Raw genomic sequence first — 22,617 nt, 5'->3', positions numbered from 1 at the left:
ACTCAGAGGGGCACATTTGCTGTCTTTTAACCGAAAAAAACCTACAATGTGACCAAAGGTGGACAGATCAACAGTGTGTGTGTGTGTGTGTGTGTGTGTGTGTGTGTGTGTCAGTGTTCGCCACAGAAAGTGATAGAAGAATTCACAATACTGTATGTTGTTCTCTTCTCTTTTCTTTCTCCCTTGCTTTTTAGTGGGTGGGAAAATCTTAAAAATCTGGCTTGATAATAATAATAATAATAATAATAATAATAAAGATCTTGCAGTCCAGTTATTTCGGGGCACTTGTTGATCAATTTTTACTGCACTGATGTAAGAGGGTTTTCTTCTTCTTCTTTTTTTCTTCTTCTTCTTCTTCTTCATCTTCTTCTTCTTCTTCTTCTCATCGTAAACATCACTTCCTGGTAAAATTCCTCTTACTGACTGGTTTTTATTCCGGGGAAAGTTCTTGGGTACGATTTTTTTTTTCCTGTGGCACCGAAATGGAAGGGAAATCACTCGTGCTTACTCAACTCGAAAGTCGCTTCCTTGCCGCATCCAAATTGTCCATCAAAATGGCGTCATGGAGAGATTTGCAAGAAGAAATCAGGGTAAAACTCGACCGTTTGTGTCACAGTCTCACCAGTTATTCTTTCAATTGCAACAGCTTTTATGCAGCTTTTGGAGAGTGACTACAGACACGTGTTTGATTGTTTCTGCTTGAAGTGCTCCACTTCAGTTCCAGACTTTAAAACATGTCTTTCACTCTGAAGAACAGTAATCATACCCAGGGACACCCACTAAAACTAATGAAAACATTCACCAAATCAAACCTTTTTCACACTTTTTTTTTACTAACAGGGTTGTTACCTTCTGGAATAATCTGCCCTGTAACATTGTCACTGCAGGAACACTCAAAAGTTTTAGGAATTTATTAAATAAACACTGGATGGATTATGGTTTCCAATATAATTTCTCCATAGGAAACTAGCCATAACATTAGTAATTGCGAACTCTTATATAAAGTTAAAGAGAAAAAAAGGAATACATAAAATGCCCTTATTGATCAGCTTAAGGCTGATAAAGTCTAAAAGCCTTGACACTTGATATGATATGATGTCTGATATTAATTTTTGTTTGAAGCCAGGCTTTGGAAAGTTCTTGGAAAGGATTTTGAAACCGAGATGACAATGATGACATGGAGACACAATAATAGTCTTAACTGTCTCTTCCACTCTTTCTCACATTTTGTCCAGGGATCGGAAAAGGCGGTTGCTCAAACTCCACTTCTCCACTCCCCTCATCACAACACGCATACTTAAGTTACTGAAAAGTTATGGCATCAATATTTTTGTTAACACAATAACACTCAACATGCATATTTTATAAACAACAAACTTCAGAACCATTGTAAATACTCGGGCATTACCCTATGCAACCCTTAATTCCACACATTGATAATTTATATGATTTTTACAAGCATATTAATACTCAAATATTATAGTCTAAACTTCAGAATCATTTCTTATGATACTATAACAATACTGGACACTATTAGTATTACCCTATGCTACACTTTCTGAACCACGGAAGTGTCACAACACAAATACCAATCCCAAAAGCATGCTTGCCTTTGTTTTCATTTGAAGTTCATAGTCACAGATACATGTGTAAACACTCATTAGCATCATCATGATTATGATAATGATTCAATATAAATGATGGAACTCAAAATACCCACCTGTCTGATTCAATCACAGGTTGTCCTGGACAACTGCGCCTTCTGGCAAACAATGGGAAACACTCTTCATAGTTTGTTGGGCAACTAGTATCTGCACTTCTTTCTCCCCTTTTCATTTTAACACCACCACCCCCACCACCTACCTCTGTTTTTGTTTTCTCACAATACATACTCAGATACTGCTTAAAAATGATAATGAATTATGCATGCTGACTTGACACTCAGATACTGCTTAAAAATGATAATGAATTATGCATGCTGACTTGACATTGCAATGCCATTAGTTAACTTTTATTACTGTGTTTTTACTTTACTCAAGGAGGGCAAATATTTCTTTGTGAGGGGACGGAACAAGGTTTTCTTTTTCGTTTTTAAATACCAACTTGTCCCCAGTATAAATAAAGATTATCTGAGAATTTCTAACCTTGTATGACTATGTAATACAGTGAGGTTGGAAATTAGGTGAACATAAAGTTAAAGTAACTAGAACCCAACAAAACTCAACAGATGGCCATTTGAATTATTTCTACAATATAGATATGTATATGTCACACACACACACACACACACACACACACACACACACACACACACACACACACTTGCTTGCATGCATGCAGTCATGGGTAAATGTTTGCTCACAAAAGTAGAAATGTTACACGTGCATTCTCAATTTTAAACTCACATGAGACAGACGTACCAAAAGATCCGTTTCTTCCAGTCATCCCATTCAGATCTCCAATCTCTTTCCAACATGCTTATTTATTCAAACCAAATAGATCTTGATCAAACTTCAGAGCTGTGCAATTAATCATTGTCTATGTTCAGATTCAGTTTTTTTCTTTCCCTTTTCATTCTTTTTCCCAATAAATAAGCAAGTGTGTGTGTATTTTATTTTCTTTCTTTTTTCTTTATCATAATGATTACTTTCTGATTTGTATTTATGAACAGGTTTGGTTTTTTTCTTTCTTTTTTCTGTTTTTTTTTTTCAGAAGTTGAAAGTTTGATTTGAAATTTAAGGAGGTGTCAAAGCATGCAGACTAATCACTGTACACTGCACCACATCTGCAGTAAAAGAGCAGATACCATCACCTTTTCATAAACCCAGCTCTGGTCAGACTTTGAGAGCCTACCCTAGGTTTGTGTAAACTGAAAGAAATTTATGTGGGGAATGAAATAACACTCTGTGTACACTACATTTGTACATGTGGTGGTGTGGCCTTGTGGTAACGCAACCGCCTAGGAACCAGGAGAATCTGAGCACACGGGACTGAATCCCCCCACACTCACTAGTATATACTTCTCCCTCTACTGCACCTTGAGTGATGGTCTGGACACTAATCATTCTGATCAGGCAATGAACTGATTTCCTATGAGCAGCATGCACTTCATGCATGGAACAGAGCCGACAGCGACAAGAGAGTTGTCCTTGGCATAATTGTGTAGAAAAATCCACTTTGGTAGTGGATAGATTCACTTGCACGTGTGAAAGAAAAAAAAGAAAGTGTTGCTGCACTGTAGCGATGAGCTGTTCCCGGGGAGAGCAGCCCAGATTTCACACACAGAAACCCCCCAGAAAACAGAGCATGACTGCCTACATGGTAGGGGTGAAAACGTCATACACATTAAAACCCACTCATGTATACGTGTGAATGTGGGAGTCGCAGCCTACGAACAAAAAAGAAGCCACAGAAATCTGTTGTGACAAAAAGTGATACAATTACAGTACAGTACAATACAATACAATGCAATACAATATTTCTTTTTCTTCGTTGTTTGTGGGCTGCAACTCCCACGTTCACTTGTATGCACACAAGTGGGCTTTTACGTGTATGACTGTTTTTACCCCACCATGTAGGCAGCCATACTCAGTTTTTCAGGGGTGTGCATGCTGGATATGTTCTTGTTTCTATAACCCACCAAACGTTGACATGGATTACAGGATCTTTAACATGCATATTTGATCTTCTGCTTGCGTATACACACAAAGGGGGTTCAGGCACAAGCAGGTCTGCTCATGTGTTGACCTGGGAGATCGGAAAAATCTCCTCCCCTTACCCACCAGGCACAGTTACCGAGATTCAAACCCAAAACCCTCAAATTGAAAGTTCAGTACTTTAACCACTTGGCCATTGCACCCGTCAATACAATACAGTACAATGCAACCTGTGCAGGAAGGGCTGGAGGAAACAAGGAGCAGAAAGAAAGGCCTGAACCCAAAGCGGCATGCCCTGATGAACGCCATTCGCCATCACAATCTGGAGAAGGTGGACACCCTCCTCAACCAGGGACTGGATCCCAACTTCAGGGATTCTTCCGGGGACTTCCCTCTCCACGTCGCCTGCCTGGCCTGTGCTGACGAGAGATCCTCAGGTACCTTCAGCATCTTTGCTTTCTCTTTTGTCTGTCTGTTTGTGTGTATGTGTGTTTTTTGCTTGTTTTCTGTGTGTGTTTGTGCGTGAAGGATTTGTGCGTGTGTGTGTGTTTTTTTTGTTTTGTTTTGTTTTTGTGTGGGGGGGTTTTTGTATGTGTTTTGCTTGTGCGTGTTGGGGGAGGAGGTATGTGTTTTTTTGTGTGTGTGATTTGTGTATGTGTGTGTTTATTCTGTTTGTTTGGATTTTTTTATCAGTGTGCTGGGCATCGGTTGTTTTTTTAATTTGCATGTGTTGTGTGTTCTTGTGTGTCTGTGTGGTTATTTTTAGTTTAGTGTTTCATTTTTTTATGTGTTTTATGTTGTTGTTTTTTTAGTGGAGTAGATTGTGGAATAACAGTAGTTTTGTCCACGCATGCTTCTGTGCGCATGTACACGCACACACACACACACACACACACACACACACACACAACACTCACACACATACTCAAACACACACACACCACACCTTGCAAGCACAAGACTTGTTAATCAACACTGATGAGAACCAACCTTCATTCACTCCGCCGTGCAAGGTGCAGTGACGGAGCAGATTGTGGAGCGGCTAGTGTACATGGGAGCGGAACTGGAGGTCCAGGACCGCTTCAGTCGTCTGCCCCTGCATGTGGCCGCTTGCTGCTCCCACCGAGCTGTGGAGATTCTGCTGGATAAGGGCTGCAGCATCAACGCACAGGACAACGCAGGTTTGTTCTTGTTCTTGTTCTTGTTGCTTACAGTCCAGCCAACCGCACAGGGCCATATCAGGACTGTCAAACCATACAGATGCTCAACCGCATCAACACAAAACTGTCACATCTACAAAAAAAAAACCCCACAAAATACTGTTCATAACACAGTATCCCAACCATTTAGCTCCTTTGGGCAAATAAGATGAGGCCATGCTGAGGACGCCAGCCATTCTGTTAAATTTATCATCCCCAGATTACTAAAAATTGTAAAAAAAAAAATTTTAAAAAGGAGAAAACAATACTTCAAAACCAAACAAAAATACATTTTAAAAAAGCCATATAGGCAAATAACACTGCAGAATGGACAGGTAGTGTCCATTCCAGAGTTTACAATCTCACTACCAACCTGCCAAAGCAAAACAACACAGATAGCACATCACAGACTGCGGGAAAGAGAAAAAAGTGTCGAGGTTTGCTTGAATAAAGAAAGGGGAATGGACTGGGAAGGCAGAAAAAGGAGACAACAGTGAAGGAAGAAAAAAAGGCAGAAGCAAAGAGAGTGATAGAAAAGAGGAAATTTCTTGCACTGAATTTCCATAAGGCGGGAATGCTGTTTATAGTGAAAGACCCTCAGCATCCCCACAGGACAGCGCAGGTGACACTGCTGTGCGGTGGTACTGGTAGCATCTCTGTGCGTGTGTGGAGGGAGGGGTGGTGGCTGTGTGGTGGTTAGTTTGTCTGCTTAGTTTTCATTCTCTTCTCCTTTTTCCTGTCGTGCTTGACTTCCCAGTCTCCATGATGAAGGCAGCTGTACGCTGCAGGTCCTCCAGGCTTAGTTTTCAGATTCAGTTTGAGTTTTTGCCAAAGAGGCGTCACTGCGTTCAGACAGAATCCACACACGCAATACCACATCTGCTAGGCAGATGCCTGACAGCAGCATAACCCATCGCACTAGTCAGGGCACGAGTGCATGCATATATGTTTGTGTACCTATCCGAGTGGATTTCTTCAGCAGAATTTTGCCAAAGGACAGCGCTTTTTCTGTGTGGGTTCTTTTTCGGTGTGGCAGGTGCATGCTGGACATGGAACCTGGGTTTATCATCTGATTTGAATGACTGGATGCTTAGTTTGATTTTCCATTCAGACTAGGGAGAAAGGGTCAGAGCAGGAATGGAACCCAGACCCTCGGGGGACACCGTATTGGCAGATAAGCATCTTAACCATTCCGCCACCTTCTTCCGCTTTGCTAAGTCTGCTTAAGATGTGAGGGCAGGGGACGGAATCACTAATGACTACTGGATCATGGGCTACACAGCTTGTTTGTTTAAAATCAGTTCTATTTCTTGTCCTTTGGAAATTGGTTTCTTTGAATCTGCCCTTTTTGTTGCTGAATCAAGGTGAAATGAAACCAGTATGGCTTGAGTTGGAAGTGCAGTTACGGTTTTTTTTGTGCATGTACTTTTAATGGTGTTGCTGATTTTGGTGAACAAAAGTAATGAAATCTCTGGGGAAACATGTCCAGATAGAGAATGACTGACATCGTGACCTGTACGTTTTGTCGTATCTCAGTGAGGCAACAGCCCTTCATTGACAAGCATGCTTGTCAGCAGCAAAGGCTTAATGCTGTATAACAGGAAGCAAATGAACAGTTACTTAAATGAAATGTTGAAATAAGTTTTTAGGAATATTTTTTTAAAAGAGATTAAATATTCCATAGCCTTTTTTGAAGCCGTCAAGGCAATGAGTTCATATTCACTGTGTCAGGCATTCCTCCTAAAAAAAAAAAGTACCAAAAATCTGTCACTCCTACACGTGAAAATATTGCAGGGTGCACAGCACTGATGGAAGCGTGTCACAGCAACAGCATGGACCCTGTGGAGACGGTCACCTTGCTGCTGCACCACAACGCCAACATTCACCTGACCGACGCCCGCGGTTTCACAGGTAGGGGCCAGAATCACAACGCATTGTCCGTCCCTGAGGGCTGCAGAGTCTCCTTACCCAACATGTTTTGCTGGTAACAGCTGCTGTCACACAAACACACACACAGTGTCTGCTTATTTGTGGAATTTTGTTTGGACTTTGTGTTGCTGCAAAGTTTACATATCTTTTGTAGGTTTTGATTTTAGATTCCGTACTTGAGGGCTGCAGAGTCTTCTTACCCATCATGTATTGCTGTCAACAGCAGCTGTCTCACACACACACACACACACACACACACACACTGTCTGCTTATTTCTAGAATTTGGTTAGACTTTGTGTTGTTGCAAAGTCTACATATCAGTAACGGGTTTTATGTTTTTTAACTGCAGCTGCCTGAGTTAAGAATTCATATTTTTGATTTTTTTTATTTAATTACTAATGTTAGCAATATCAAAGATTATTATTGAACAGATTATTTTGTTCAGTTTTCTTTTTTAAAGACTTCTAAAATCACATGGAAGGATGATGGTGATGTACTTTGAAAGTTCAAAGATGGTTCACCTATTGTACCTACACCCCACATTACCGGTTGTTAAGACTTTATGACCAAACTAAAACTCCATAATTACAAACAAGAGAATAATCAAACGGTATGAAACAGACTAAATCTTGTAATAGATAAAGCATAGATTGTCAATCAATCACATTATGAAATAAGCCACAGGTTTTCTCCCCACTGCATTTTTCAGTCTGTTACAATCCCTCAGTGACATCTTTAAAACAAATCTGAAATTATTACTTTTAAAGCAGTCTCTGCATAATTAAAGCACTTCATTCCATATCTGTAGTTTGTCAGACCACATCTATTTCTTCCACACATGTTGGTGTCTGTGCCTCTGTATGTGTGCCTCTATCTGTGAGTCTGTTCTGACGCGTTACTGTAAAGCATTCTGAGAGGTTTGAAAGCACTATATAAATGTACTACTATTATGGATATTATTGTCAGTGTGATTTTGGTACATTCTGTGTTCCAGCGTTGCACTGCATCTGTGAGAACTCTGTGTTGGACGTGTCTGTGCGTAACAAGGTGGCACTCCTCCTGTTGCAGGCCGGTCTGTCAGCCACCACCTGTGACTACGAAGGTGAGTGTGTGTGGATACGGAAGTAAGCATAGACTCTGTGTGTGTGTGTGTGTGTGTGTGTGTGTGTGAGTGTGTGTATTTGTGTGCACACACGTATGTGTGTGTTTGCAACTGATTTTCACTCCAAAAGTGGATCATCATTTGAAGATTCAAGTTGCTGTAAATTTAGCAACATTAATTAATGGACAACAGACACCCTAAGCTTGGTTTATACCTAAGACTGCTTATGAATGTGAGTTTGTTAAAAGTTGGAAAGTGTTGTGCCCTTTTTGAAATGTTGGGGATTGTGATTTATGTGGCAGGTTTTTAAGTATTGGGATCTGGTTTTAACTAAAAAATATTTATATGATTTGGTTTTTCAAGTATTGTGATATTGGTGTAAGGTGGTGTGATATGGGAGTTGCATGATTAACGTATTGTGATGATTTATGATATGTGTGATGAGTGTTGTGTACTGTGTGTGATGATTCTCTCTGTGTGTGGACATAGATTAGTGCTGAAGTGTTAGGTTGGAAGTTTGGAAGTCTGTGCAGGGTTATGCATATGAGTTTTACATTTCAGTTTTTACATCGTACAGCGCAGTTTAGCATGCGTTACTATGAAAGGCGCTGTTCAGATTTGAATTGCAGTAGTATGAACTGTGGAGATCATGGCAGAGTTTGTTAGGCGTGTGACATCTGATCCTGGGATCAGGTTTTGAGGCTCCGTTTCAGCATTGCTTTGTGGCCTTGGGGAAAGGCACTTTACTCTTGATTTTCCTCACTCCATCCAGGTGAGAATGGGTTCCTGACTTTAGTTGGGGAAGGCCAAAACGGTTTCCTTTCGCCAAGCCCTAGACACAGTGGATATAAATTCTCTGTCCGGATTGCAGTAAAACGCTCGCTGTGGGAGCTTTAACCTTTAACATTTGCTGTACGCACTGTGTGGCTGTGCTGCAGGCAAGATGGCGCTGTGCCACGAACTGGACAAACTGCCGTACACCAGCTACCGGCGACTGACCAGCACAGAGCTGCAGTTGGTGGAGACCCTCCTGTGTGCAGGTTCGAACCTGCTGCACCACCGCAAGAACCACCAGTACTGGGTCAGCTACGCCCTCAACACCGTCCACCCCAAGGTAACCTTCCTGCCCCTGGCTGTTGTTGGTCCTCACGTACGCTTCTGCCGCAAAGTGGTGATAGGAATGATTGGCAGGAAGAGAGTGTGCTCAACATGAGGTTAGTGTAAGTGACTCCAAAGATTAATGGGACTAAGAGAGAGTGTGGTTTGTTCCATGCATCACAGAGTATCAGTTTTGTAAATAAAAATGAGGCATTGGAAAGAGATGCTTAGGTTTTGCTTCAACCAGAGTTTTATTGTTGTTGTTTTTAATCTGCACATTTTCTCTTCTTTTCATTTATCTTTGTCCAAACATGTGAAAACTAGGCACTGTCAGTGATCATCTTCTTTGTTCGTGGGCTGCGACTCCATGTTCACTCATATACACAAGTGGGCTTTTACGTGTATGACCATTTTTATATCCGCCCTGTAAGATAGTCGTACTCCATTTTCAGGGGTTGTGCTTGCTGGATATTTTTTTTTTGTTTCCATAACCCACTGAATGCTGACATGGATTATGGGTGCAATAGCCGAGTGATTAAAGCGTTGGACTGTCAATCTGAGGGTCCCGGGTTCGAATCACGGTGACGGCGCCTGGTGGGTAAAGGGTGGAGATTTTTACGATCTCCCAGGTCAACATATGTGCAGACCTGCTAGTGCCTGAACCCCCTTCATGTGTAAATGCAAGCAGAAGATCAAATACGCACATTAAAGATCCTGTAATCCATGTCAGCGTTCGGTGGGTTATGGAAACAAGAACATACCCAGCATTCACACCCTCGAAAACGGAGTATGGCTGCCTACATGGCGGGATAAAAACGGTCATACACATAAAAGCCCACTCGTGTGCATACGAGTGAACGCAGAAGAAGAAGAAAGAAGCTGACATGGATTATGGGATCTTTAACATGCTTATTTGATCTCCTGCATGAGTATTAACATGAAGGGGGTTCAGGCACAAGCAGGTCTGCACATCTGTTGACATGGGAGATATGAAAAATCTCCACCCTTTACCCACCTGGTGCCATGTCTGGAATTTGAACCCAAGACCTTCGGATTGAAAGTCCAGCGCTTTAACCACTTAGCTATGGCACCTGTCATTGCTAGTGATAATGCCTGCGTGACTGGAGAAAGGTAATTCAAATTTAAAACTTGAAAAAAAAAAAAATGATAAACTGGAAAGAATGAAATAAACTACTCTGAATATTCCTAAACACAAAAAAAATATGACCAAAAGAGAACATTCTTTTCCTCGGTTCTGAATTACAAAGACCCAGTTCTGTGAAGATCTTTTAATGTTTTCACAAGCATTTCAGACTGTAAAGAAACGCAGCGTCATGGTGAATGCATTTGTATCCAATGTGTAGCGCTTCTCTAGAGGCAAGCCGCTTTGGTGTATGTCTGTATGTGTGTGACTGTATTCATTGCATGTATTGTTCACTTTAATGATTTTTTGTGTGTGTGTCTTTTATGTATACATACTGAATGACTGTGATTTTTTTTTTTTTTCTTTTTTTTTTGACCACCATTTTATTTTGTACATGAATTCATTATAACAATTCAGAGTAGATGGAAAAGAAAGGGGAAAAAACAAAGCAAGAAGAAGAAAAAAAGAATACAGTGTACATTAACAATAACAACGTCATCATAAGTCATTATACTTATAATATATTGTTCTATCAATTTGGTCAAGGTGGACACATTTTCATCATGTGTAACAGATACTGCTGATGTTGCTGGACATCATCTCACCGGTACTGACCCGACCATCTCTACGCATGATCAGCAAGACGTTGATGGACCTGAAGACAGACGGTTATGACACCAAAGACAACGAAATGCTGGTAAACTGTTTGTCTGTTTTTTATTACAGAAGTTGCTGTATCATTATAATAGAAGAATGGCTTGGGGGATGGGGGGGTCTTGTCTGAACAAAAATAATGCCAAAGACTGGCTAGAGTGAGAGAATAATAAAAGAAGGAAGCCAGAGTGAGTGAGAAAAAAGCTAGACAGTAAGAAGAGAAAGACCGACGGTGAATAAGACAGAGCTAGATAGTGAGTAGAAAAAGAAAGGGTTGACAGTGAGTAAGAATAGAGAGCTAGACAGTGAGTAAGAAAAGAAGGGGTAGACGGTGAGTAAGAATAGAGAGATAGACAGTGAGTAAGAAAAGAAGGGGTAGATGGTGAGTAAGAATAGAGTGAGTAAGAAAAGAAGGGTAGACGGTGAGTAAGAATAGAGAGCGAGACAGTGAGTAAGAAAAGAAAGTGTGGATGGTGAGTAAGAACAGAGAGATAGACAGTGAGTAAGAAAAGAAGGGGTAGATGGTGAGTAAGAATAGAGAGGTAGACAGGGAGTAAGAAAAGAAAGGGTAGACGGTGGGTAAGAATAGAGAGATAGTGAGTAAGAAAAGAAAGTGTGGATGGTGAGTAAGAACAGAGAGATAGACAGTGAGTAAGAAAAGAAGGGGTAGGTGGTGAGTAAGAAAAGAGAGATACACTGAACACTGAACACTGAACACTGAAATGTTTTAATGAAAAGGCCATTGGCCCATGTCAATAGGGGTGGTTACAGGTAAATGCATAGGCGCAACACAAACATAACACTATAAGCAACGAACTTTCAAAGCTTTGTCTAGGAATATAGCCAAGCGCATAACCAATGATTTGTTTTCACTTGCAAAAAGCAATGTCATATTAAACAAGGACGGAGTATTATAATATTTAGAGGGGATATACTGTTGTCTCAGGTCAGCATATTGAGGGCATTGTAACACAAAGTGCACTTCTGTTCTTTTTGAAAATCACAAAAAGGACAAGACAGCTCATCATCTGTTACATTACGTTTAAAACGTAATTTATGTGTATTGAGTTGTGACACACCAAGTCGTAAACGTGTTAAGCTAATTCTGGCTTGAATATGTTTCAGCTCCAACAAAAATGGTGATAGTACAAGACTACTTTTAAAAGTACGATATAGTGAGAAACGCTCACTGTCTGATAGCTGTAAAGACCAACGTTCTTTGTATTCATTTACCAGTCTGTTTTTTAATGTGCTTAGAAATTCTTTTTCATTTCCCACCCCCTGATTCTCCCAAACCTCCTGAAATCCATATTTATGTAACAAGAAACAAACAGATGTGGCCCATGTATTCCGATTCTGCTGATGGATAAATAGTAACATTTTATATGCTTTCAGTGGTAACCGATGTTCTGGCATTTTGACAATTCTTAGCCAGTACTTGATGCACCTCAAGTATATATTAATATACAAGGGAAATCTGCCCAGTTCACCATAAACCATTGCATTTGGTGTTCTAACACTCACATTCAAGAACCGTTTTAGCGCAAATGTATGCACTTTCTCTATTACATCAAGATTTGCAATCAGACCCCAAACTTCCGCCCCGTAACTAAGCATTGGTTGAATTTGCGCATCAAATAGTTTAAAAAATATTTTTGGGCATTTTTCACCAACTGATCGGAATAACTTGAAAATACTAATCACCCCCTTTTTTGCCCTGCCAGCCATATCATGTAATGTATGGGAAAAAGTTAGTTTTGTTGACAAAATGACACCTAGATACTTATACATGTTTACAACTGTCATTTTTGCTTTTCCATAAAACCACCTTTCATTTTCCGATAAGTACCCACCATTTCTAAACACAACAACGTTAGACTTGTCAAGGTTCACAATCAAGCCAAGATTCATGGCCGTATCATATAGCACATTCAGCTGATTTTGCAGACCAGTTACAGAGTCAGATATCAGAATTATGTCATCAGCAAACATAAGAATAAGTATTTCTAGTACATCAGGTATCAGCTGAACACCATGCTTTCCTTTGTTAATAATCTCAGATGCTAGTTCGTTGATAAATAAAGAAAATAAGACAGGACTGCACACTTCACCTTGTTTAAGGCCTGTGGGACACATGAAAGCATTACTTAATTCACCGCCTGCTCTAACTCTGGCTTTCACAACATGATACATGCTAGTTATTGCATTATACATTTTTCCGTGTATACCTCTTTTTTTAAGGACATTCCACAAATTTATTCGTACAACTGAATCAAATGCTTTTCTAAAATCTATGAATGCGACATATAATTTCTTATGATAAGACAGTTGTTTTTGAACCAATGCAAACAGAGTAAAGACATGATCGATTGTACTGTATTTCTTCCTAAAACCTGCCTGACTTTCATTTATAACACTGTTCTCTTCAATCCACTTACTAAGTCGTTGGTTTAAAATGTGGCTATAAAGTTTACTGCAAACATTCAAAAGGGATATACCCCTATAATTGTCGGGAGAGTTCTTATCACCTTTCTTGTGAAGTGGCTGAATAACCGCTTCTGTCCACTGGGATGGATATATACCTGAGGTGAACAGTTTGTTGAAAAGTATAACCAGAAATGGCACAATAACAAGAGCTGCGTGTTTGAAAACCTCCCCTATTATGCCATCGGGGCCTGCAGCTTTTCCGTTTTTCAGAGCACGAATAGCTGCGAATACTTCGCCTTCAGTTATGTCTTTTTCAAGAACATCAGTATCATACTGGTCATGTTCATCACCAGGTTGTGTTTCTGGCTGATTTAAAACATTTTCATTTACAACTTCCTGACAAACATCTGATTGGAAGATTTCAGAGAAGTGCTGGAACCATTCGTCCTTGCTGATAGAATTACTTATCGTAGCTTTATTTGTGAAGGATTTTATCTTGCCCCAAAATTCTTTTGAATTACTGATATTTTCATGTAATGATTTCACAACTTTTTCACGATGGGCCTTTCGCTTTATCCTTAACAGTTCTTTATATTCCCTTCGCTTTTGATTGTATTGTTCCCTCACTCTTTTTTCCTCATCTAACTGCACGCTGTCCTCGCTACCGCCATCTCCAACTTGGTGTTCCCTCCCACCGCTTCTTGCTCTGGCCTTGTTACATTTTGTTTTAACGTTATACAACTTACGCAAATCTCGGCGGAGTTCGCGTTTTGAGTCTTTGCACTCAGAATCAAACCAAGAGTCTGTTTTTTCTCTCCCCACAGTGATTATTTTTTTCATACAGGAGCTTGCATTATACAATGCTTTGTTAACACAACTAATTGCTTCATTAACATCAGTGTTAATTAGATTTGTAGCCTTTTCCAAGTTGTTCTTGAATTCAGCTTCAGACAATTTACCAAGGAAGTCGTTTACTTTTTCGGGATCCCATCTCAGTTTTTCAATTCTTATAACATTTGCTGTCACATTTTGCTCGGTTTCAAAAGTAACATTTCCACAATAAAGTTCAACAGGCATGTGTTTCGACTCAATTCTTGGTGATACGTTCAACTGTTTACATAATTTTAGCAAGGTATGGGAAACAATAAAGTAATCAACAACACTACATCCACTCGGTGAGATGTATGTGTAGTTACCGAAATCAACATCACCTTCAATACTGCCATTAAGTATACATAAATCAAAGCATTTACACAAATTTAACAAATACTTTCCAAAATCATTACAAACTTTGTCCTTGGATGTTCGTGTCGTCTCTCCATCATCGTCATCTAAGGGGTCCATACCAAGGTTGACGCTGTCATTGCATATGTTCTTTCCTCCTGTACGCGAGTTGAAATCTCCCATCAGCAAAAATGGACAATCACCGTACGCTTCAGTGAGGTCCATCATACATTGTTCTAAGATTGCAACCCCATTATTGATATCAGGTGTCACGATAGTAATCAGATGAACTGGGCGGTAAATACAAACCGATCAAAAGGACTGGCGAGTCATAAGCAAAAAGTTCGCGTGATATTTTCACAACAACAATATTGTCATATTCTACATATATTTTTTCTATATATTTAGACAGTTCCTTTTTCACAAGCAGTGTCAGGCCACCAGATAAACGCGCAGTTACTCCCTCAGATAAACGAACTCCTGGAGTAATAAAAACGTCATGCTCAGGAAATAATTGAGATGGGAACTTTGTCGCAAATGTTTCAACCAAAAGACAGAAATCAAAAGTACAAAGATAAGATCTTACATCAGTATCATATACAAGTGATAAACCTTCAATATTATAAGTGACAAATTTTAAATTTCTGTCGACACAGGCCTGGCCGAATCCCTATTTGTTGTTCTCTTGCCTGTGTGTGTGTCTGGCTGTGGTTTCATGTAGTGTGGACTGGCGTTTGGGTGTGCCGCTTGTGCAAGAATGACTTCTGGTCTTTGTGGACTGTGCACGTGTTGTTCTGCGTGCCGTCCCTGATGCCTGCTTCGCTTCGCCTGCAGAGTTTGTCATGACGTCACCGTGTGGGGTGGTTTGTTTTTCAGTGTGTGTCACCAGTGCAGGGTCATGTTTATGTTTGTCAGCTGATTCTGTCCTGTCATCTGTCTGTCTGTGATCTGTGGTGCTGCCCTGTTCCGAAATCATGTAAACGCGGTCATTCTGCGGACGGGAACTGTTTGTTTTGTGATTGATCTCTGTACTGTCTGCTGTACTGTCTGTATTGCGATCTTTACGATACTGTGTGTCTTCTTCAGTTGCATATGCACCATCGTGTGCACAAACATCAGTGTTAGGTACACTCACGTCAGAGTCTTGTACAGTCTGTAAATTGTCATTCTCTGTGCCAGCTTTGCAGGCTCCCTCCTTATGTGGTGCTGCCTGTGTTGCGTCATCGTCGTCTTGTTTGTCTTGTCCTTCACCCTGTGTGTCAGTACTCGTCGTCTGCTCTGTAGTTTCAGTTGTGGGGTTAACTGACGGTTCAGATGTATGTAAGATATCTTTCTGTCTGTTAGTGTCGTCATACCTGGAATCTTCTTGGACAGGATTGTTTGTCTGTCTGCTGTTTGTATGATCTGTATTGTCACACAGTACCTGTGTCTGGTGAGAACCACCTGTCTGTCCACTGTCTGTATTGTCACACAGTACCTGTGTCTGGTGAGAACCACCTGTCTGTCCACTGTCTGTATTGTCACACTGTACCTTTGTCTGGTGAGAACCACCTGTCTGTCCGCTGGCTGTGCCGTCATACTGTGAGGTCGTCAGGCTGGTCACAGTACGGGGCCTTGATGCAACGGGTGGAAAGGCCTGCATTGACGACAACCAGTGGGGGTACGCCTGGTACTGCTGCTGGCTGGTATACCACTCCTGACCGTCACCCCAAGCACTGTCTCCGAAGTCGCTGTAGTAGGGATACCCGTCATCGTAGTCGTTGACTGTGGCGTGCCGGACATCCTGCCTCCACCGGTAGTGGTCCTCTCCCTGTCTGCTACGTGCCGTGGTGTTGCGGTAGCTGGAACGCTGGTCCTCTGCATCCACACCTTGCTGCTGCTGCCAGCGGCTGTCACCACGTCTTCTGCTTGCTTCCTCCACCACCAGACGGTTCCCTCTGTAGTAGGCATGCATGCCTCGTCGTTTGTGTTCTTGTATTGTCTCTCGTTGTCTATCTGTCAAGTCCCCAGCAACCGTGATATTCTTTCTCCTCAGGGCCGCCTTTCCTGTCGTCAGAACTGACATTTTATCTGACCATCTGGTAAATTTGACAATCATTGGCGGGGGTCTTCCTCGGGAATCGTTGTAACGACTGAGGCGATGGACCCGCACAATGTCGTCGGGAGTCCACACTTTGCCAGGCACCACACCATCCAACACCTCCAACACCGCTGCGACACAGTCGTCATAGCTTTCATAACTGCTGTAACGAGGAATGTTAAAAAACTTCAAGTTTTCTCTGCGCGAAAATAGCTCCAGTCTGTCAACTTTCGCTGCCAAGTCCGATGTGAGTTTTGTCATATCATCCTCCAGTCTCAACAGGTTCTGTTTTGTGTTGTTCGTTTCAGTCAGCGAAGTGTTCACTGCCTGCTCCAATGCATCAGACTTCATACGCAGCACGTGTATTTCTTCTTTCAATTCTCGCACTGCACTGTCGATGCTGGACGAGATTTGAAGCGAGAATGTTGAAAACTTTTTATCCAAAATTTCTTTTATCGATTTTTCAATGTCAGCCTTTTGTAATGCCAACAATTTTGACATCTTCTGATCCGCTGGTAGTTCTAGTTCATCACCATCCATCATTTGCTGAATAAAAATGACTTAGGACGTAATAATTAACAAAAAACTTGGAAAGTTTGGAGAGCTCCTAAAAAACACGTCTTCTCTGGTACATGAACCTGAACTCACCCCTAAGAAAAGAGAGATAGACAGTAAGAAAAGTGTGGATGGTGAGTAAGAATAGAGGTAGACAGTGAGTAAGAAAAGAAAGGGTAGACAGTAAGAATGGAGAGATAGACAGTGAGTAAGGAAGGAAAGTGTGGATGGTAAGAACAGAGATAGACAGTGAGTAAGGAAAGAAAGGGTAGACAGTGAGTAAGAATAGAGAGAGAGACACTGAGTAAGAAAATAAAATGTGGATGGTGAGTAAGAATAGAGAGCTGGACAGTGAGTAAGGAAAGACAGAGTAGACTGTCAGTAGGAAAAAGCTATACGGTGAGAAAGAAAAGAAAGGCAGACAGAGAGTAAGAATAGAGAGAGAGACACTGAGTAAGAAAATAAAATGTGGATGGTGAGTAAGAATAGAGAGCTGGACAGTGAGTAAGGAAAGACAGAGTAGACTGTCAGTAGGAAAAAGCTATACGGTGAGAAAGAAAAGAAAGGCAGACAGAGAGTAAGAATAGAAAGCTAGACGAGATGGGTGAGTTAAAAAATAAAGGTAGAGAATGAGTAAAGAAAGAAAGCTAAACAGTAAGAAAAGGGAGCAAGATGCTGACTAAGGAAAGAAAGCTAAACAGTAAGAAAAGAGAGCAAGATGTTGAGTAAGGAAAGAAAGCTAAACAGTAAGAAAAGGGAGCAAGATGCTGACTAAGGAAAGAAAGCTAAACAGTAGAAAAGAGAGCAAGATGTTGAGTAAGGAAAGAAAGCTAAACAGTAAGAAAAGAGAGCAAGATGTTGAGTAAGGAAAGAAAGCTAAACAGTAAGAAAAGAGAGCAAGATGTTGAGTAAGGAAAGAAAGCTAAACAGTAAGAAAAGAGAGCAAGATGCTGAGTAAGGAAAGAAAGCTAAACAGTAAGAAAAGAGAGCTAGATGTTGAGTAAGGAAAGAAAGCTAAACAGTAGAAGAGAGAGCAAGATGTTGAGTAAGGAAAGAAAGAAGCTAAACAGTAAGAAAAGAGAGCAAGATGCTGAGTAAGGAAAGGAAGCTAAACAGTAAGAAAAGAGAGCAAGATGTTGAGTAAGGAAAGAAAGCTAAACAGTAAGAAAAGAGAGCAAGATGCTGAGTAAGGAAAGAAAGCTAAACAGTAAGAAAAGAGAGCAAGATGCTGAGTAAGGAAAGAAAGAAGCTAAACAGTAAGAAAAGAGAGCAAGATGTTGAGTAAGGAAAGAAAGCTAAACAGTAAGAAAAGAGAGCAAGATGCTGAGTAAGGAAAGAAAGAAGCTAAACAGTAAGAAAAGAGAGCAAGATGTTGAGTAAGGAAAGAAAGCTAAACAGTAAGAAAAGAGAGCAGGATGCTGAGTAAGGAAAGAAAGCTAAACAGTAAGAAAAGAGAGCTAGATGTTGAGTAAGGAAAGAAAGCTAAACAGTAAGAAAAGGGAGCAAGATGTTGAGTAAGGAAAGAAAGAAGCTAAACAGTAAGAAAAGAGAGCAAGATGTTGAGTAAGGAAAGAAAGCTAAACAGTAAGAAAAGAGAGCTAGATGTTGAGTAAGGAAAGAAAGCGAGACAGCGAAAAAGGAAAGAAAGTGAACAATGAAATAAAGCCAGAGAGTGGATCCCACAGAATTCAGTGTTGTTTTTTTGCTTGTTCCTTCAACAGACAGAGGTCAGTCATCTCCTGCGCTCTGTGGACTCGCTGCAGTGTATATGTCGGCTTTCCATCCGAGCCAACCTCCGTGGAAAGCTGCTGGTGGGGGTCCCTCAGCTCCCCCTGCCCAACAAGCTGAAGAACTTCCTCATGTCCATCAGCAGGAAGCCGGTATGACCACGGCTGACTGTAGTTTTGTCTCCGAGACATGATGCCACTGGTGTCACCACACCATAGTTTTGTCTCCCGAGTCACGGACTTGTTGCTGGTGCTTGTGATAAACGAAACGCAGTCAGCAATCATCCATGCTATTTTTCTGACTGTTAGTTCCTGTCGAATGGGTGCGAGCCCCATCAATGTGGTTCCTGTATCATAACCCGGCATCATTTTGTTGGGAGTTTCCTCCCCATCCCTTTCTCACTGAATACCGCCCATACACTGCTGCGCCCCATTTCTTGCTGCAGTTTCAGTGTCCACGCTTGCTCCACAGGTAAGCTTCCAGTCTTTCATCGTCACCAGTGGGGGAAACCCTGCACTGCTGCTGTGTCACGCGAGTGGTTTTCAGTGGTGGCTGTTCCGATTGAGAATATGCACAGGTTATGAATGAAGATGCATTTACAAGGCATCACATTTGACTTCGTTTTGTTTTTAAACATAAGTAGGAATTTTTGTTGTTGTTTATTTAACATTTTTGTGTTATATTCTTGGGAGGAAATGACGTGCTCGATCACCCAAGATGAGTCCAGTTACAAAACCAGTTGATTAAATGAGATCGTTTTCCTGTGGGGTGTTAGCCAGTTAATCCTCCTTGTCCATGTGAGACAAGGCCACCACCTGAGACCTCCACTGTTGCTAAATCATCATGACTGAAAACACCCATAGTCATAAACATGTCTTATTTGTTTGAGTGTATTGATTATAGGTTGGTTTGTTTTTTGTTGATGGGTGTTAAAAACATTTGCCTGTTTCCCAGTCTCTTGGCTATGGCTGCATACATTTTCATTTGTTCTCCATGATATCACAGTGAAAGAACTTTTACTTTGGATTCTGTAAGGTTTTGCCACTTGATGATCATGTCAACTTTTACTTTAAGCTGTTTTTCTTTATGATAAATTATATTTCAAATGGAAATCAGATAAAACAGCTGAAACAGGTTGTGAATTTAACACTGGACTCATCCTAGTTTGTGAGTGTGATATAAATGTGTGTGTGTACTTTATAAACCATGTTTTCTGCATGTGTGTCGAGTGTTCAGTGCACGTATATATATGTCTGCAGTGTGTGTCAAAAGTATGTGTTCTGTGTGGTGTAAATATAAATCTTTGTCTGAAGATGGATGCTTTCAGAAGTAGCTGCATATCATTTAGCGCAAATTTGTCTGATTAATGTACAGTGGTGTATCATTTAATGTAAACTTGTTCAGAGATTTTGGACAAGACAAAAACAAAACTGTGATGAATTTTCAAGTTGAAAAGTTTGATTTTTTGTTTGTTTGTTGTTTTCGTATTGTTGTCCATTGATTCTCTATGTTTTGTTGTTTTTTCCAAGATTGGCCATTGATTCTCAATGTCAAGTTGTTTTTTGTTGTTGTTTTTCCGATGTCCATCAATTGCGAATTCTCCATGTGAAGTTGGGATGTTTGTTTCTTCTATTTTTTTGTCCGTTGTTGTCTCTTTCATAATCAACATCTTTCCTACAAAGCTGTGACACAGATACACTGAGATGCTGTCAGTCATTTCTTTCAACCTCCCCTACACAATAGTATTCCTTTCTATGAGCTGAGAGGTTATGAAGAATTGTGGGTCAGTCACTGAGTCATTCATTGTATTAATCATTGTACTGTATTACCCACAAGACACGCTTTTGCATAACTAAGCCTTGAAGTGTCGGAAAAAAATCTATTAAATGACTAGACATATCATTTTGTTATAAAGTCCCTGTGTAGTGCATTGCATAAGCTGTGCATTGTTCAGTTTGAAAAACAAAACTTTTTGCATTGTTCAGTTTGAAAAACAAATTCTATCAAGTGACATACCATGCATAATTTATCCACAAGCCACTGTATTACAAAAGCCAAGTATCACTTTTGAAGTGTCCCAAGTTTGTAGGCAGATCCATTTATGCTATTTATTTGCTGTTCAAAAAACCAAACTTTTTTCAAATGATGTACCTCGGTTTATCAATAAATCACAGTACTGCAACCATGCATTTTTTGATTTTTTTTTAAAAAAGAAAGAAGAAAAAAAACCCAAACTTATCAAATGACAATCTGTTATGTGTTATCTACAAGCCACTGTTTTGCACAAGCCATACATTGTCAGATTTCCTTTTTTTCTTAAAATAATTTGGGGGGGGGGGGGTGAGCCTCCTCCAAGCCATATCCTACCTTCTCTGAGGCTGAAAAGTTATTTTAGTCCCCATTCTTATTTTAAATATTGTTACAAAGGTTTTCGTTATGGTGTGATTTTACAACCAGTTGCATAAGTTAATGCTTCTGTTCAATTGTCACTTTGTTCACTACATCAGTTTATCTTTGCTTTTATCAGTGGTGGTGAATCAGTCACATGAAATAGTTAGGTTTTTTGTGAAGGGTCATGTTTGAAGAGGGATGTGGGGGGAGAAAATGAACAGAAAAAAGGCCAGGGGGTGGGGGGGGTTGTTACATTATTTTCAATATGTTTCATCACTCATAATTTACTGTTTTGTTCCGAGTCAGGATTTCTTTGGAGAAAGGGATGGGGTGGGGGATGTATTGATGGGTCACGGTATCAAGCAGGGCCATATATGTATGCTCATAATTTACTTTCAACATTTGTCTTTTTCTTGAGAAGATTACATGGATGTGGGTTAGAGCAGTATATGTCAGTGATGAGAAAAGACTTGTGCAGTTGTGGACTGTGGTAGATGCAGCTTGTAAAATTGCTTGGTTTTTTTTTAAATTGATATGCATGAATGTCTTCAGTTGCGAAATTGGAATCAATAAGATTCAGGGAGTTAACCTGACCAGATATTTTCATTTCATTTTGCATTTCCCCCAATCAAGCAGGTCTCCACACTGTACACACAGACACATCTGTTTCACAAATGGAAGCCAGTAAAGTCAGGTTGCTTAGGTGCAAATCATAATGCCCAACCACTTAACATGTGACCACAGTCTACCGTTAGTTTCATACCCTATCTTTTATTATGCTTGTGCAATGTGGTAATAAAGTTGTGCAATGTGGTAAATACATTTCTTGGCAGGATTTGTAATACATGCTCAGCATTTTAAAAGTCATGTGTTTGTACAATTGTGTGTTTTGAAAATAAAAGTACCAAGCAATCACAAGAATGCATTTTGTGTGAACTGTTTGTGCTTTTCTTCTGGAAAATGACAATTGTTGTTGTTTCTTAATGTTGTGTTTCTGAGAAAAACAAAACTGACTCAAAAATTACTTCGCTCTTGTGTAAACAATGTATGTCCACTCTTTGTCAGTTTGACCCAAAGGAAGTAAGGTCATTAGGGGTGCCGTCTCATGATCATTTGGTCTATGATCGATCACAGTGATATTTCCAACCAATTGATTTAAATCAGGCTTCAACACATAAGACAATCTTATGTTTTCTGGCGATTATAGAATCGAGTGGTTCAAAAGTCACCGGGATCAAAAATCCATACACTGCTCAAATAGCAGATGTTGTCAATCCAAGACTTGGCCACATGCTTCTCATATTCACTTTATCGTGTGTCCACTTCAGTTAGTTTCAAATGTTAATCCTTAACAAAAAAAAATAAATAAATAAAATAACAAAAACAAACAAAAAACTGCTTCAGATGTAAATGAGATTCCACAGGAACT

The 22,617-nt window shown here is 40.3% G+C and overlaps 2 protein-coding genes across 4 annotated transcripts in view; one reads left to right on the top strand and one right to left on the bottom strand.

Annotated features, from left to right (window-relative positions):
- Positions 1–22,617, bottom strand: part of LOC143289951 (cytosolic beta-glucosidase-like) — a 196,243-nt gene that overhangs the window by 25,345 nt on the left and 148,281 nt on the right. The window lies entirely within an intron of this gene.
- Positions 52–20,996, top strand: LOC143289948 (ankyrin repeat and SOCS box protein 6-like). 3 transcript variants are annotated; one of them, XM_076599212.1, is made up of 8 exons: positions 52–152; positions 3,895–4,093; positions 4,670–4,837; positions 6,650–6,766; positions 7,780–7,887; positions 8,826–9,001; positions 10,704–10,826; positions 18,791–20,996. In XM_076599212.1, exons 2-8 carry the CDS (start codon positions 3,955–3,957, stop codon positions 18,953–18,955), a joined length of 996 nt encoding a protein of 331 aa, XP_076455327.1. In that variant the 5' UTR covers positions 52–152; positions 3,895–3,954; the 3' UTR covers positions 18,956–20,996. The 3 variants fall into 3 exon arrangements, with proteins under 3 accessions (XP_076455327.1, XP_076455326.1, XP_076455325.1); XM_076599211.1 differs by lacking the exon at positions 52–152 and adding an exon at positions 442–590 and having other exon boundaries at positions 4,676–4,837; XM_076599210.1 differs by lacking the exon at positions 52–152 and adding an exon at positions 442–590.

The sequence above is a fragment of the Babylonia areolata genome, chromosome 14 (genome assembly GCF_041734735.1).
Source record: "Babylonia areolata isolate BAREFJ2019XMU chromosome 14, ASM4173473v1, whole genome shotgun sequence".
NCBI classification, from domain to species: domain Eukaryota; kingdom Metazoa; phylum Mollusca; class Gastropoda; order Neogastropoda; family Buccinidae; genus Babylonia; species Babylonia areolata.
The sequence above is the reverse complement of the archived record's forward strand: the minus strand, read 5'-3'. Positions and strand labels throughout refer to the sequence as shown.

Bases quoted from the DNA above. Each gene is read 5' to 3' on its own strand.
- LOC143289948 (XM_076599210.1), top strand. From the start codon at position 483: ATGGAAGGGAAATCACTCGTGCTTACTCAACTCGAAAGTCGCTTCCTT. The intron at 4,094-4,669 runs GTACCTTCAGCA...CCGCCGTGCAAG, and splicing joins TGCTGACGAGAGATCCTCAG to GTGCAGTGACGGAGCAGATT. The intron at 7,888-8,825 runs GTGAGTGTGTGT...GCTGTGCTGCAG, and splicing joins CACCACCTGTGACTACGAAG to GCAAGATGGCGCTGTGCCAC.